Here is a 14,343-nt window from a genome sequence, read left to right as displayed (position 1 = left end):
CATTAGCTAGAACCTAGGGCTCAACCTACCCCAGCCTTGTTCTCTTGTTCTGCGTGATGATGTCATTTCCTCCAGTGTCAGCTCACTGTGTAGAAAGAAATATGGCTTCTGGAAGCTTCTAGGTTCATATACTAACAGCACCATGAAAAGAGCCCAGGGCATATACCCAGAAGATGTTCCAACTGGTAATAAGGACACATGCTCCACTATGTTCATAGCAGCCTTATTTATAATAGTCAGAAGCTGGAAAGAACCCAGATGTCCCTCAACAAAGGAATGGATACAGAAAATGTGGTACATTTACACAATGGAGTACGACTCAGCTATTAAAATCAATGAATTTACGAAATTCTTGGGCAAATGGATGTATCTGGAGGTGGATCCTTAGTGAGGTAACCCAATCACAAAAGAAGTCACTTGATATGCACTCACTGATAAGAGGATATTAGCCAAGAAACATAGAACACCCAATATACTATTTGTAAAACACAAGAAAATCAAGAAGAACAAAGACCAAAGTGTGGATACTTCATTCCTCCTTAGAATAGGGAACAAAACACCCATACAAGGAGGTACAGAGACAAAGTTTGGAGCTAAGATGAAAGAATGGACTATCCAGAGACTACCCCACTCGGGGATCCGTCCCATAATCAGCCACCAAACCCAGACACTATTGCATATGCCAGCAAGATTTTGCTGAAAGGACCCTGATATAGCTTTCTCCAGTGAGGCTATGCCAGTGCCTGGCAAATACAGATGTGTATGCTCACAGTCATCTATTGGATGGAACACAGGGCCCTCAATGGAGGAGCTAGAGAAAGTACCCAAGGAGCTGAAGGGGTCTGCAACCTTATAGGTGGAACAACAATATGAACTAATCAGTACCCCCAGACCGCGTGTCTCTAGCTGCATATGTAGCAGAAGATGGCCTAGTCAGCCATCACTGGGAAGAGTGACCCCTAGGTCTTGCAAACTTTATATGCCACAGTACAGGGGGATGCCAGGGCCAAGAAGTGGGAGTAGGTGGGTAGAGGAGCAGGGTGGGGAGAGGGTATAGGGAACTTTCTGGATAGCATTTGAAAGGTAAATAAAGAAAATATCTAATTTTTTAAAAAAGAAAGAAAGAAAGGAAAGAGCCCAGGGAACGGATTCTGATAGCTCCATTTGTAAGACTAGCCAAAATCTGTGGCTGAGGTTCGGCCAAATTTAGGTTCCCACCTTTGTCCCAATGGCTGAGGTTATGAACATGGAAAGGTCATGTGGACTCTGTTGGTTTGGGTTCGGCAGTTGGTTGGCTCGGAAGCCTGGTCTGCAGGGGGAAGAGACAGGAACATGAAGCCAGGCCAGTGGAGGCCAAGTGCACATAATCTCAATCTGACTCTGCAAAGCATAGTCTCCTCTTACAGAAGGGCCAACTCCTTTCTCTCTTTATGCCTATCAGGCAACTCCAGGGGTAATTATTCGATCTAGGCTGAATGAAATCCTATGCCTTCTAGATCTTCACATCAGCAATGTGGAGCTAGGCCTGTCAGCCTCCTAGGACCGTGCTCCAATAAAGCAGGACATCCTCTCAAGCAAATGCTAGCTCAAGTCTTAGCCACACTGCGTTCCCATCCCTTTACTTTCCCTTGGCTCTAAACTGATTATCTTTCCTCTCCCATTTTTACACTCTCCCCTTGTCTTTATCACACATCTCTTATTTTTTCTCCTTTCTCTTTCTGTTCCCTACCACTTTTATTCACTTTCAATCAATTTCTCTTCTCCTCCTACTTATTTTTGTGTACGTGCACATTCAGATCTGTGTGCTGGTGAATGCCTATATATAAGGGTATGCATGTGGAAGCCAAAGGGGATCTGAGGGTCATACATCACGTGCTAGTCATCATTCTTGAGGCAGGGTGTTTTGTTGGCATGGAACTCACAAACTGAGTTGACGTAGCTGCCTAGCCAGTGATACGGGGGATCTTCCTGACGCTGTTTCCACAGTGCTGGGAGTACAACTGGGTTCTACCATACCTGGCTGCTCTTTCCAAACATTGGGACCACAGTCGTATCCATATGCTTACAGGGCAAATATGTTACTGACTTAGCCACCTGCCCAGCACGCACATACATACACACACACACACATATTTAATGTTCTATTCCTGCAAGGGTCATTTATAGTTATTAAGTGTAGAACCATTGTTTCTGATGGCCCTGAACCTGATTCCTACTTCTTGAATTTCCATATCACCACATAACTGGGCAAAGCCTCAATGAGCAATTAGCCTAGTGTTCCTACCCATGTTTTGGGAAATGCCAAATTTCTTGGAAAACACATCCTTGTGAAAACAGTTCTCACTTTATTGTAACCACAAATGAATTCATGAAGTGAAAATTATTTCCTAAAACTGTAGAAGTCTTAAACTTACAATGTCAAAACTTCTCAATGCCTTTACAATTTTTATGAAGATCATTTATTTGAACTGTTTTCCAAACCGTAGTGCCTCTAATTAAAATGAGTATTGAGCCTTCCTCTGCCGCTTGCTTTATGTGAAAAGGTAGCAATAAAAGCATTGTGAGCCAGAAGCTAGCCACTGAATGACCACAAAGAGCGTAGTCTGTAAAACACTGAGATTACCCAAAATACTTTAGGCTCTAAGCAAATAAAGCAGCATCGCTAATGATCCATTTGATTGCCAGTCAACACCAGGAAGACCAAACACAACAGAAGTCCATTTAAAGCTGTAAGCAGCAGGCTATTTTTTTTCTAACATCTTTTGGAGAGCCTCTTATTCTTATCCACACGCCATAGTAGAGTCAATGGCTTATGGAAGGACTTGGTTTTACTTCCTGCCTGACCAAATGAATGAAAACAGTAAAGGGTACCAGTGCCAAGCCACCTGTGGTAACAGCTTTCCTGGGGTCCTAGTTTTCATGATGCTTCCTGACATCTCAGGAAGAAGACGAGAAACACAAACACTGTTGCTAAGACTGTCAGATGCCTGCTATCATGGTCATCCATAGAACTGTAAGGTTTCTAGAATGAATCTTCATTCTAAAAATTAGCTCCAAATTGTTGAAAGCATCCAGAAGAAAATCCCAGTAAAAATCTCAGATGCTTCCGTTAAAATCTTAAAGAAACACACATGCTGTGAAATCCATATGCAATCAAAGAGTGTTGATAAATAATGTCTCAAATTTGACAGGATGACCAGGCTTTTTACACTACTCTTATGTTCTTTAATCAGTTTAGGGCTTTCAATGGGACATCAGTAAAACTGTCCATATGTCCCTGGTTATACCCCATGCCAGCATTTCCTACAGGCCTACCCTCTAACACTAACATGATTGGGCAGCAGAGGGCAGTCCTCTTTTCTACCCTGGTTGCCATCATGAAATCATAGCATTTTGACTAGGAAGCTTATGACAAAAATCCATAAATCCAGACATGTGAAGAAAAGGGATCATACAATGATGCAAAAACTGAGAGCCAAGTATCACTGAGGGCATTGTAAAGGGTGCTTTCTTTCTTGGTCTATTTTTCCTTGCTGTGGTAAAATACCTGAGGCTAAATAGTGTATAGAGAAAGTAGGTTTATTTGGTGCATAGCTTGGGAAGCTGAGTTTATAATATAAGGTGGTTGTACGTTTTTAGCTTTTGTTGGACGCCTTGTGGTGATAGTACCATGAGATAAGAGGCCACAACTGATTCAAGGGCCAGATTTTATGTTTTACAACAAGTCACCCATGTAGTGAACTACCAAGTCCCAAGAGAACTACCTTAAGTCCTCCTAGGGGCAGTTCAGTGATCTAAGAATTTCCATTAGACTTTACCTCTTGAAGGTCCACTACCTCACCATCAATAACCCTAGTACCATGGGAAACAAAATTACAACATGAAAGATTAGGCCAAAACAATCAGCCTCCCCCCCCCCCGTGTGTGTGTGTGTGTGTGTATGTGCATACATTAGATAAATAAAAATACATCTCTATACACATGTGTATACATATTTACACAGAAGATATATACTTCAAGGGTCTGATTATTGTCTTATTGTGACAAGATGTAACATTCCTGCTACCATTAACAAGACCTAGGGAAACCTTTGACAACTCTCACCAATTCCAAACAGAAAAGTGAGGATGGTTCATTCCACTGACTTCACAAATTTAAATTGCATAGTTGATGTTAATTTCTGTGAAAGGAATGATTTTCACCCTAAACATTCTCCAGTTTTAGTCACTTGGCATTGTGACTGAGAAGACCTTGCTCTGGTCCTCTCGTGTGACTCTCCCAGATTCCCATGGCATCTATCTATGAACCTACTGGAGTTCCCACCTTGTGTTATTTTTACTCTTTACTTAGGGACCTGACATACTGCAGGTGTGCTCTAAAGGAACCCCCGTACTGTGGAGTACTCCCCTCTGGACCATGTATGTGGCACAGACCACACCCAAAAATCAATTTCCAAACACAAAACAAATGTAAAGAAATCCTTGCCGGACGTGGTGGCACAGGCCTTTAATCCCAGCACTCGGGAGGCAGAGGCAGGCGGATTTCTGAGTTCGAGGCCACCCTGGTCTACAAAGTGAGTTCCAGGACAGCCAGGGATACACAGAGAAACCCTGTCTCGAAAAACCAAAAAAAGAAACAAAGAAATCCTTTACTAAGCAAGGCAAAGAGAAAAGATTAGTGAATCAGGCAGAAACAACAGCAAGTTGCTTTGTAAGAATTTTTTAAAGGGAAAAGGGGGAGGTCTGTGTTCGAATGAGCTAAGATGTGTTGGGAAGTTCTAATTGGGTATTTTAATTAGGTTAATCAAAATAATGAATTTTGCTTGCTGGACCTTGATATTTTGATAGTTGGACATTGGTGCTCAGTGTCAGGAATGGGTCAGTGGTGAAATAAGAGAATAGACATTGGTGTCTAGCTTTAGGGATGGAATATAAAGATTTAGAAAGGGGGAGAAGGGTAAAAAGCAAAACCTATTGGTGCCATGTTTGTCATACCTGGGCCTTCTGGAGCCCCTCCTGCTCCCCTAGATCCAAAGGGTGGAAATGAGTAACTATAGAAGAGTGGAAGGCACCTGGACAACAGCTCACCATTCATAGCGTGAAGTCATGATGAATTGGGCAGGAGTTTCCAATTGAAATTTATTTGATTGAGTTTCTATGTGAGCTTTTTTTTAGCTCTTCTGGACAACAAAGATCTGTTTCTAAATAGAATCACTTCATTTTTCTGTATAGACAGGCACTTAGGAAGAAGAAAGAAAACAATAAAGAAAGAAGTGGGGATGGCTGCTTTGCTGAGAGAACCTGATGAGAGCTAAGTGCAGTCCTCCAGAGCCCTCCTGGCAATGACTGGATAAGGCTGTGGGCAAAGACTGATGTTTCCCCTTGCAGTTCAGAACCAACCACCATCCCAATACCTCAAACAGTGCAACCATGCTGAAAACCACAGTCAGGTAATGCCACAAGCAGATGGCATCATAATCAGGGGACTCCATAAGCAGGAAAAGGACGCAAAATGTGATAGAGATTTGTGTTATTCTTCCTTTTTAAGTCAGTGTAGTAGAAAGTGCGTGTTAATGGTCATTTTAACTAATAAATACTTTTTACTCACTTAACAAAAGAACATGCAAACTGATCATTGGAATTATTTAATGAGATGATTTTTAATAACAGACCATCACACTAATAGTTTTCTTCACGTGCTTTTTGCTGCAGAATTCTTCTTCAAATATCACCATCTCTAAGTGTCAACCATCTCTGCAATAATTTTCACTGTAAACACTACACCAAACCTTTGTGGGATAATGTTATTAAATAATTAAAAATTGTAACTGAAGTTTAGTTTCAACTTCTTCATCTTGTTGTTTAAAAAATATGAGATCCAATGGCATTAAGTGACTTGAAACTGGTCAACAGCTAGTTAATGTCAGAGCTGAGGCTCAGCCCCCGCATGCCCTGACTTGGTGCGCAGGGCCCTTTCTTCTTATCCAAACCCACACGCAAGATGCGAGAGAGTTTTCAAACTGGGGTATGCACACCGCTCCAGGCAATGGCAAAATGCCAAGGAGGTGAAGCCACAGGATAAACACTGGGTGTCTTGCTTCAGTGTAAATATTACTCAAAGATTTGAGAGGAGTTAGGGGAACCACTTTATTTTTATTAAAACAAGATTGATTATAAAGGAGGCTGCACATTCTAAATGAATTTTTAAGATTTCAGGCTGTGTTCCTCTGGCTATCATCCTAGTATATGATGGTAAAAGACTTCTGCTCACTGCTAGGGATGCTTGCTAAAATAATAATAATTGACTAACATAAGGACATCTCTGAAAGACTTTTTAATGCTAAAGCGCCTTCTTTCACCGCTGTCTCTGACATTCTGTAGTTGACTTTGCATTATTTTAGTGCCCATGTAGTATTTTTCAAAAGACCACAGTAAAATGTTACAACAAGGGCTCAAGTAAGTGTGTTTTGCCAAATCTAAAAATGTGAGTTCCATCCCTGGGCCCACATGGTAAGAGAGAAACAAGCACTCTCTCTCTCTCTCTCTCTCTCTCTCTCTCTCTCTCTCTCTCTCTCTCGCACACACACACACACACCCCAATAAGAATGCTTTTAAAGGATCTTGCAGTGTCGTCTCTAAGAAAGATTTTGTTGCCTTTCTTAATCTTTGCTTTTAATTTTATCTGATAAAAAATAAAATGTATAAGATTAAAAGATGAACTTTTCAAATACAATTTTAGTAGAAATTAAGTGGAATATGTTTGTAGGTTTGTAAATGCTCTTGCCTATGATTTTAAAACTATGTAAAATGAACAAAATTTAACTAGTGATGTGTTTTGTCATTTCTCCATGCAACATATTAATATCTGAAATGCTGTGATACATATTAGATGCAAAAGTGGAAAACAGGCCAATAAATTATTTTATACGCTTTTTAAGCACTTCTTTAATGGGCTATATCTCTCATTTTATTTCTGGCACAATAACTTTTAAACAGCAGTTCTCAGGGGATTATACCTTCTGTGTTAATTCCAGCCCCAAGCTCTTGATTTCTCTATGGAGACCATCTTTAATGCTCTATCTATTTTAACACCATTTTTAAATGTTTAGAAGCCAGATCCATTTTAGAAAGCTACATTTGATTTCTAAATATCAGATTCCAGTGTATAGACCAGAAACCAGCTTGTTCTGTTCGATCAATAATTTTTATTTATTTATTTACTTACTTACTTGTTTAGTTTTTCGAGACAGGGTTTCTCTGTTTAGTCCTGGCTGTCCTGGAACCCACGTTGTAGACCAGGCTGGCCTCGAACTCAGAAATCCGCCTGCCTCTGCCTCCTGAGTGCTGGGATTAAAGGCGTGTGCCACCACGCCCGGCTTTCAATCAATATTTTTTAATGCAGTATATAAAGTCCTGACAGGAAACAAGAGACGCCATAAACTGGATCTTGGTTTTAAAGTTCCTCCATGTGCCCCAGCTGAGAGAATCCTGATTTACACGAAAGACATTGCGGAGAGGTCAATGTGACTGGTTCCAAGACAGCTAACACTTATAGCAAACAATACATACATACATACATACATACATACATACATACATACATACAAGCCTGTTAGAAGAGATTTTCCAAACCAAACATTTATTTACTCGCTCTTGGCCCACGCAGTCAGCAGCAAGTTCTATTTCCTCTGTGTGTGGTTGGAATCTTCAGGATAGCGCCAACCTCACTCTCCATTCTAGGTATGGATGGGTGTGTGATGAGAGCTTTGGTGCGGTTATGTTAGGGGTACCCAAACCACGGCATTTGAAATAAAAATCTTAAGTCTATGATTTCAAATCAAAATTGGTTCAAAATAATAATCCATAACAATCCAAAATGTCAAATTTTATATAAGAATAAAGTCGTAATGTTTTTCCATTTGTGTGGAGGTCCCCCAAGACTCAGCAGAGACGTTCTCACTCCTTGCTTGTACAACTGATGGCAGCCTACAGGGATGTTTCGTTTCCATAAATGTTGCTCATACATCGACTCTAAAAAGATTGCTGGGTGACTGTTTGCTCTGGTCCTCCGACCCACTCACTCCTGGTCTCTGACACATAGATGGCCGCACTGTGCGTCATGGCCTGCACACCCCTCTGGAAAGGAAGAGGACACAGAAGGTCTGTGATGTACCAGCATCCACGTCACAGAAGTCAGGGTTTGTCTTCAGAGTTGCCTGATTTACCTTGGCTTTTGGTGGACGAAAAGGTGGAAAGGGAAGGATACAGCCTTAGCCAAGCCCAGTGAGCTATTGGTGCCCCTCACTGCCTTAATTTTCCTGATGTCCAGAAACCGGAACTCCTCCTCGTTCGTCTTTCCCTGTACTAAAGTCCGGAAGGTGTCGGTGGAAAATGCTCTGCCAAGCAGCCTGAAGGTAAGAGGCACCTTCCTTGCAAAATCAACAGCCTTGGACCCAGGTTCAGTGGGGTAGAAAGGGGTATAACACAGTGTTCTGCTCTCCTAGACGATGTCCCTGGGGTCCTGGTAAGGGGGCGTTTACATTGCTAATCTACTCAGTCCCTCTAGCAAAACTACAGATCAACAGTCTCCATGGCAGTTTGGGGACATTAGGGATCCAAGCTAAATCCTAACTTGAGCTGTGTTGCATAGGGTGCAAGAATTGATCATCAAAGATGTTTCCCTTGGTAGATTTTAGGGCAATATTCTGCAATTTTAAAACATTATCTTCCTGTATCTAAATTCTGAGACAATCAATAAGTGGTGGAGAAAGCTGGTGATTTCTTCCTGTGGGGAACCATGCCCATCAAGAGTCTCTATTGGATTATTTTCATTTTCTTGATAAAGTTCCAATTAACTTGAAATCAGAGCACCCCGCTCCCCTAGCAGGCTGGTGAAATAGTTCCCAAATCCAACATCATTCCCAAGTAACAACGGCTCCCACTCAGTACAATACTGCAGGCCTTAATTTCTACTTTCTTAAAATTCCTACCTGGGCTCGCACCATGGCAGTGTTTTCGATACCTGTGTCCTCTCCCTCCTCAGCTTTGTGCCCTTCTGTGTTCTCATGATCTTGACTTTGCTGTGACCTTACATGTGTCCTTTTCTCTCCTTTGGGCTGGAGTGACTCACCAGGTAATTCTGATGGAACCCACATTGATGCACAGGCAGATTTCTTCTGGACACCTTGAACTGTAGTCTATGTTTTATCAAGGCCAACATGTGTCAAGCATTTCACAGCTTGCTATATCTTCCTTCCAGGTGCTCCTCTTCTCATTAAGCAAGTCACCATGACGTTGCCATCAGCATCACATCCTCGATACCGTTGCCTGTACCTTCCTGTTGCCCTTATTTATTACTGTCATTTGCCTGGCTCCTCTATCCACATACCATGTGATACTATCCATTGCTTACCTCCTCACCAGTCATTCTTGACTTCCCAGAGGTAGCTTTGTTTGCTGTCTAGACCTTTTTCTGCATCCTCAACTATTACACACATGGATACTAGAGGCATCTTCTGGAAGCTTGTTGCATCCTTTCTCCAGCCCAAAGAACTCAGTAAGATATTCATATTGCCCTGTGTTAAGTCCAAAGCCACATTTCTGAATAGTTAAATAACCCATGTTTTAGGCATCAACAAGGGCAGGATACCAAAGGAGAAACAAACCTTGGAAACAACTTCACACAGATCATTGTTTTAAAACACTCATGTAGTTGTCATGTGAAAAAGTAGACCTTCATTAGACTTTCTACTTGGATTTTACCAGGCAGTTAACTTGTATATATGTATCTGTATATGTGGACCATGTGATGTTAACCTATACTTCAAGTGACAGTTTACAAAAAAATATGTGGTTTTTCAGTTATAGTTATTGAAGCCCATAAAAGTTTTATTTGGGCACTAATTAAGTGCACACTTCCATATCTACATCACAAAGTAAACACTCATGATGTGAGTCCCAGACACCTTTATTAACTTATTCTCCCAATTGCTTTCCATGACGCTTTCCTTTATGCTCAAGGCTCTGCAGTGCTGATCCCTTGCACCGACTTTATCCTTTGTGCTCTGGGTACCCAGACCTTCCCTCTACCAACATCCTCATTCTTTTCTTGTATCTCTCTAAGCCCAGACTCTTGGTCTTGCCCTGAATGAAACCTCATCACCCTGAGGAACAGGAATTCCTGTTTCTTCTATCAGTATGTCTCCCCTTTCTTATACCATTTACCAGTTGGCACCTTCTTGTATCTCATTTGATGTCCCTTACTGGTCTCCTACTTAAAGCTCTGGTTGAGGAGTTAAAGGACTGAAGGAACTGAAGGAGTTTGCAACTGCATAGACATAACAATATCAACCAACCAGACCCCTCAGAGCTCTCAAGGACTAATCCACCAACCAAAGAGTACACATGGAGGGACCCATGATTCCAGCTCCGTATGTAGCAGAGGATGGCCTTGTCAGACATCAATGGGAGGAGAGGACCTTGGTCCTGTGAAGGCTCATTGCCCCAGTTTAGGGAAATGCCAGGATGGGGAAGTGGGAGTAGGTGGGAGGTGGAGCACCGTCATAGAAGCAGGGGGAGAGGGGGTGAGATAGGAGATTTTTGGAAGGGAAACCAGAAAAGGGGATAACATTTGAAATGTAAGTAAAGAAAATATCTAATAAAAAATTTTTTAAAAAGTACCCTAAATAAATTAATAAATACCAACTTATAACCAGAGGAAAAAATATGGTCATAGTTGGCACACAGTCAAATTTACCCCTAGCTTTACCAATAAACTTACAGGATAGTAACAGCCTAAACTAGGCACTGAAGGGGCATCTACCCACTAGTCTATCTGCATCAATATTAGATGCAATGGAATGTCACTGAGTTTTCCCAAGTGAGTTTCTGATATATATTATTACATAAATCCTAACGACCATCTGCTGGCTGAAATAGACCAGTCACCCATAGCCAAGGGCTGCAGAGGTTCGTAGAAGATACTCTGATAGAATTAGGAAGCAGAGGATACCTGCCTGCTAGGGCTTAGAGCAGGGGGAGCATGTGAAAGGTGGAGCTTCACTTATACACAGAGGGAAGGTTCTGGAAGAAGTCAGTGCTGGTAGTTATAAGGCAGTGTAGATGCAAATCCTTGAGAATATCCCTGATCCTATAGAGCTATAAATCTGAAAATAGCAAAAGTGCTAAAGTGTGTGTGTGTGTGTGTGTGTGTGTGTGTGTGTGTGTGTGTGTGTTGCCACATGCAAAATCATCAGGAAAGGCTGCTGGAAGACCTCTTAAGTGAAGAGTTAGGCACTGCTAGTGAATCTCTGGAGGGGCTGGAGTTCAGAACTGCCAACCATGCCTCAATGAAACCTAAAACGACTTTGTGACACACTTTGTGGCTCTTTGATATTGAAACTTTGTAGTGGAGTCATATGTAACTATTGGATGAAAAGGAGCATGCCATGATCAAAGCTGTGTAAGCAATTAAGTGTGTCAGAGGTTTACAACTTATGGTGATGATATTTGAAATTTTCCTATTCAACTCATACTTTCTAAAATTATTAAAATGTTAAATATTTCTTCTGTGGATGAAATTCTGAAAATGCATAAAACTTTCTGGCTGTTAATACATGTTTACTGTAAAATATTCAAACACAAAAATGCATTACCTTGGGCTTAGCACTATGGCATTGCCAACAGCACACAACAGCTACTCAGGAAGCTGAGATGGGAGAATCACATTCACCCAGGAGTTTAAGATCAGCCTGTGTAAAATAGCAAGACCCTATCTCAATAAACACACACACACAGATATATACACATACACTTACATTTATTTTATATGTAGCATATATATACATACACATACATATAAGGGAGACATTATATATATATATATATATATATATATATATATATATATATATATATATATATATATATATTCTATAAAGGAAAACTTCCTCACAATCATATTAGTATGTGCATTTTGTATGTATTTAAATTTTTTAAAATGAAAGCAGATATTGTTGACTTACACAAATTACATGGGCATTAACATTTTAGTTAAAAATAAATGACTAGATTTCCTGATCTCCAGGGAAACAAAGCCAATAAATTGCATGAGCATAAGCAGAAATTTACTAAGAGAGGTTGGTTTACCTGAGAAGGAAGGACTAGACCTCTCAGAACCTGTTATCTGCATGCTGGAAGTCTTGAGAAAGTCCACAGTCTCGTTCTTGTTCAAGGCCAATGACTGATGGCTGGGAGTGAGGTTGTGTGGGGAAAGAGGAAGATTAGCATCCACCTCCTCAAGTGACAGTAAATGTTCATGTCTTCACCTTTCTGTTAAGCACTCACTGATTTGGGTGGTGCCCACCATAGCACCAAGAATTAGCCTCTTTGTTCAGACTGCCAGTTCAAATCTCTTCTGGAGACAGGCTCACCGACTCTCACAGATGACATTTTAACAGCCAGCTGGGCATCTCTCAGTCCAGTCATGTTCCCATATAAAATTGACCATCATACCCTTCTCTCTATTCTTAAACTCCTGGATAACTATTATGAGGACATGCCTTAATCCATAATCCATAGTGTTCCAATTATGGGGCATGTTTCATGGCCACACAGAAATATGTTGAGACTGACAAGAATATAGTTCTCTGTGAAAACTTCACTGTGTTTCCGTGTAGCAATGGCTAGATCAAGTGAAAATCATGATTATAACCTTAACAGAATAAAAAATTTAATTCTACTTTGGCTCCAAGTCACTTACTTTGCAGTATTTTGATTGACTCTATGTAGGCTGAGGGTTTAGATGCTTAAGACTAAATACCCAGGTGAGACCATCTGAGCCCGGCCCAATGAGCTGGTTTGTGTTCATGTAAAATATAATGCAGCTATTGGAAGACTTGAGCCTGAACACACACACACACACACACACACACACACACACACACACACACACACTTCAGCTTCCCTTCAGAATCAAGGGCGATGAGGAACTGCAAATCTGCAGTCCTCCTCCACTAGGATATTTAGCCCTCTCAGTTCCTTCTGCATTTGTTCACCTGCTCACTCTCCCATTTTAAAGTTCTCTACTTTACAGTTGATCCACTCACAAAACCTTGTAAATCCCTTTCTGACGCTGCAGTCTTACCACCCACCACAAATCCACACCCCAAATCTTTGATTGTTTTGACTCTGATAATTACGATGTTTGTGGGCCCCAGAACTGCACGGATGACCCCGCCGCTTCTGTTGTGTCTTGTTAGCTCTACACGGTCATGGCCAATTATAGACAGGCTGTAATTATTCCATATTACTCTCAGTTAGGTGGCCTACAACTGTTTATTTGGTAATTATTAAAGAAAAAGCAAAGGGTGTTGTAGCTGTTGCCGGGCCTTTACTTTTAAAACAAAGCCTGTAGCAAGAAAATTGACACTGTATTAATTTACTCCGAAAAAAATGACATTTAATCCCTTGATTAATACTCATTGAGAACTTACTGATGTGAGCATACTGAAGTGAGCCACTGGAAGAACATCTCTAAAATATGCACTATATTTTACCCCTTGTCCCTGTAACCTGGTTCTAGATGTTCTTTATAAATACAGAACACTATCAAACTAATTCTTCATTTCTGAAGGGACATTTTAGAGTAATTATCAAAGAGCCAAAATATTCTACCTCATAGAGAATTAACTTAATCGTGGTGTTTATATGTATTCGTATTTTTTCCTTCTCTGGTTAAAAGCTATTTACACATCTGCGCCTAGGGTTAAAAATAATGAAATTCAACCACAAAGATGAGTAAATAATATATAATTGTAGTGTTGGAATTTATCAATTAGAGTGGTTGCCTCTGTATTTGCCTTTCTTTTGATCTTCTTGTAGACATATTGTTATTGACTGCAAATGTCTCAGTATTTTTGCTCATTGGAATGTGCTTTGACAGATTAATTATATGTTATCAGGCAGTTGAAGATCAGCTAAAGATATGTGGCCACAAGAGGGATATTGACGTCTTGGAGCTATTCCTTTCTAAAAAGTAAGTGTACTTCATGAAAAATTAAAACAAAACAAAACAAAACAAAACAAAAAACTAAATCAACACAGAAGGAAATCATTTTTCAAGCTTTTATAGAGGCAAATGTCTTTTCATTACACTTCCTTTAAGGACTGACTGGGTAGGTGACCAGAGTATGTTCTTTTACCTCTTATGAGGGTCTGCACTTACACTGGAGAGGCAAGACATCAAAAAGGATTAAAAGGCAGAGGTTATTGAGCCGGGCTGCCTCCGGATGATCTTGGTATGTTATATAACTTTCCTGCTGGGATTATCACATATAAAAACAAA

At 40.6% G+C, this 14,343-nt stretch overlaps 1 protein-coding gene and 1 long non-coding RNA gene across 5 annotated transcripts in view; one reads left to right on the top strand and one right to left on the bottom strand.

Moving 5' to 3' along the window:
• The first annotated feature begins 5,236 nt into the window (after nt 1-5,236).
• Lrrc72 (leucine rich repeat containing 72) overlaps nt 5,237-14,343 on the top strand; it is a 48,068-nt gene continuing 38,961 nt past the window's right edge. For 2 of the 3 annotated variants that reach the window (XM_006515213.2, XM_017315204.2), the window contains exons 1-3: nt 5,237-5,449; nt 8,101-8,413; nt 13,961-14,034. In XM_006515213.2, the coding sequence (XP_006515276.1) occupies nt 8,321-8,413; nt 13,961-14,034 (167 nt within the window). In that variant the 5' untranslated portion in view covers nt 5,237-5,449; nt 8,101-8,320. Of the gene's footprint in view, nt 5,450-8,100; nt 8,414-13,960; nt 14,035-14,343 lie in introns of those variants that run through there. The other variant, NM_001361098.1, reaches the window with a different exon arrangement.
• Nucleotides 7,870-11,732, bottom strand: Gm40390. 2 transcript variants are annotated; one of them, XR_872680.1, is made up of 2 exons: nt 11,654-11,732; nt 7,870-8,135 (listed from the first exon to the last, which is right to left on the bottom strand). It is a non-coding gene; the product is annotated as a predicted gene, 40390 (long non-coding RNA). The 2 variants fall into 2 exon arrangements; XR_872681.2 differs by lacking the exon at nt 11,654-11,732 and adding an exon at nt 9,130-9,206.

The sequence above is a fragment of the Mus musculus genome, chromosome 12 (genome assembly GCF_000001635.26).
Source record: "Mus musculus strain C57BL/6J chromosome 12, GRCm38.p6 C57BL/6J".
NCBI lineage: Eukaryota > Metazoa > Chordata > Mammalia > Rodentia > Muridae > Mus > Mus musculus.
This window is presented reverse-complemented; position numbering and strand designations above follow the sequence as displayed.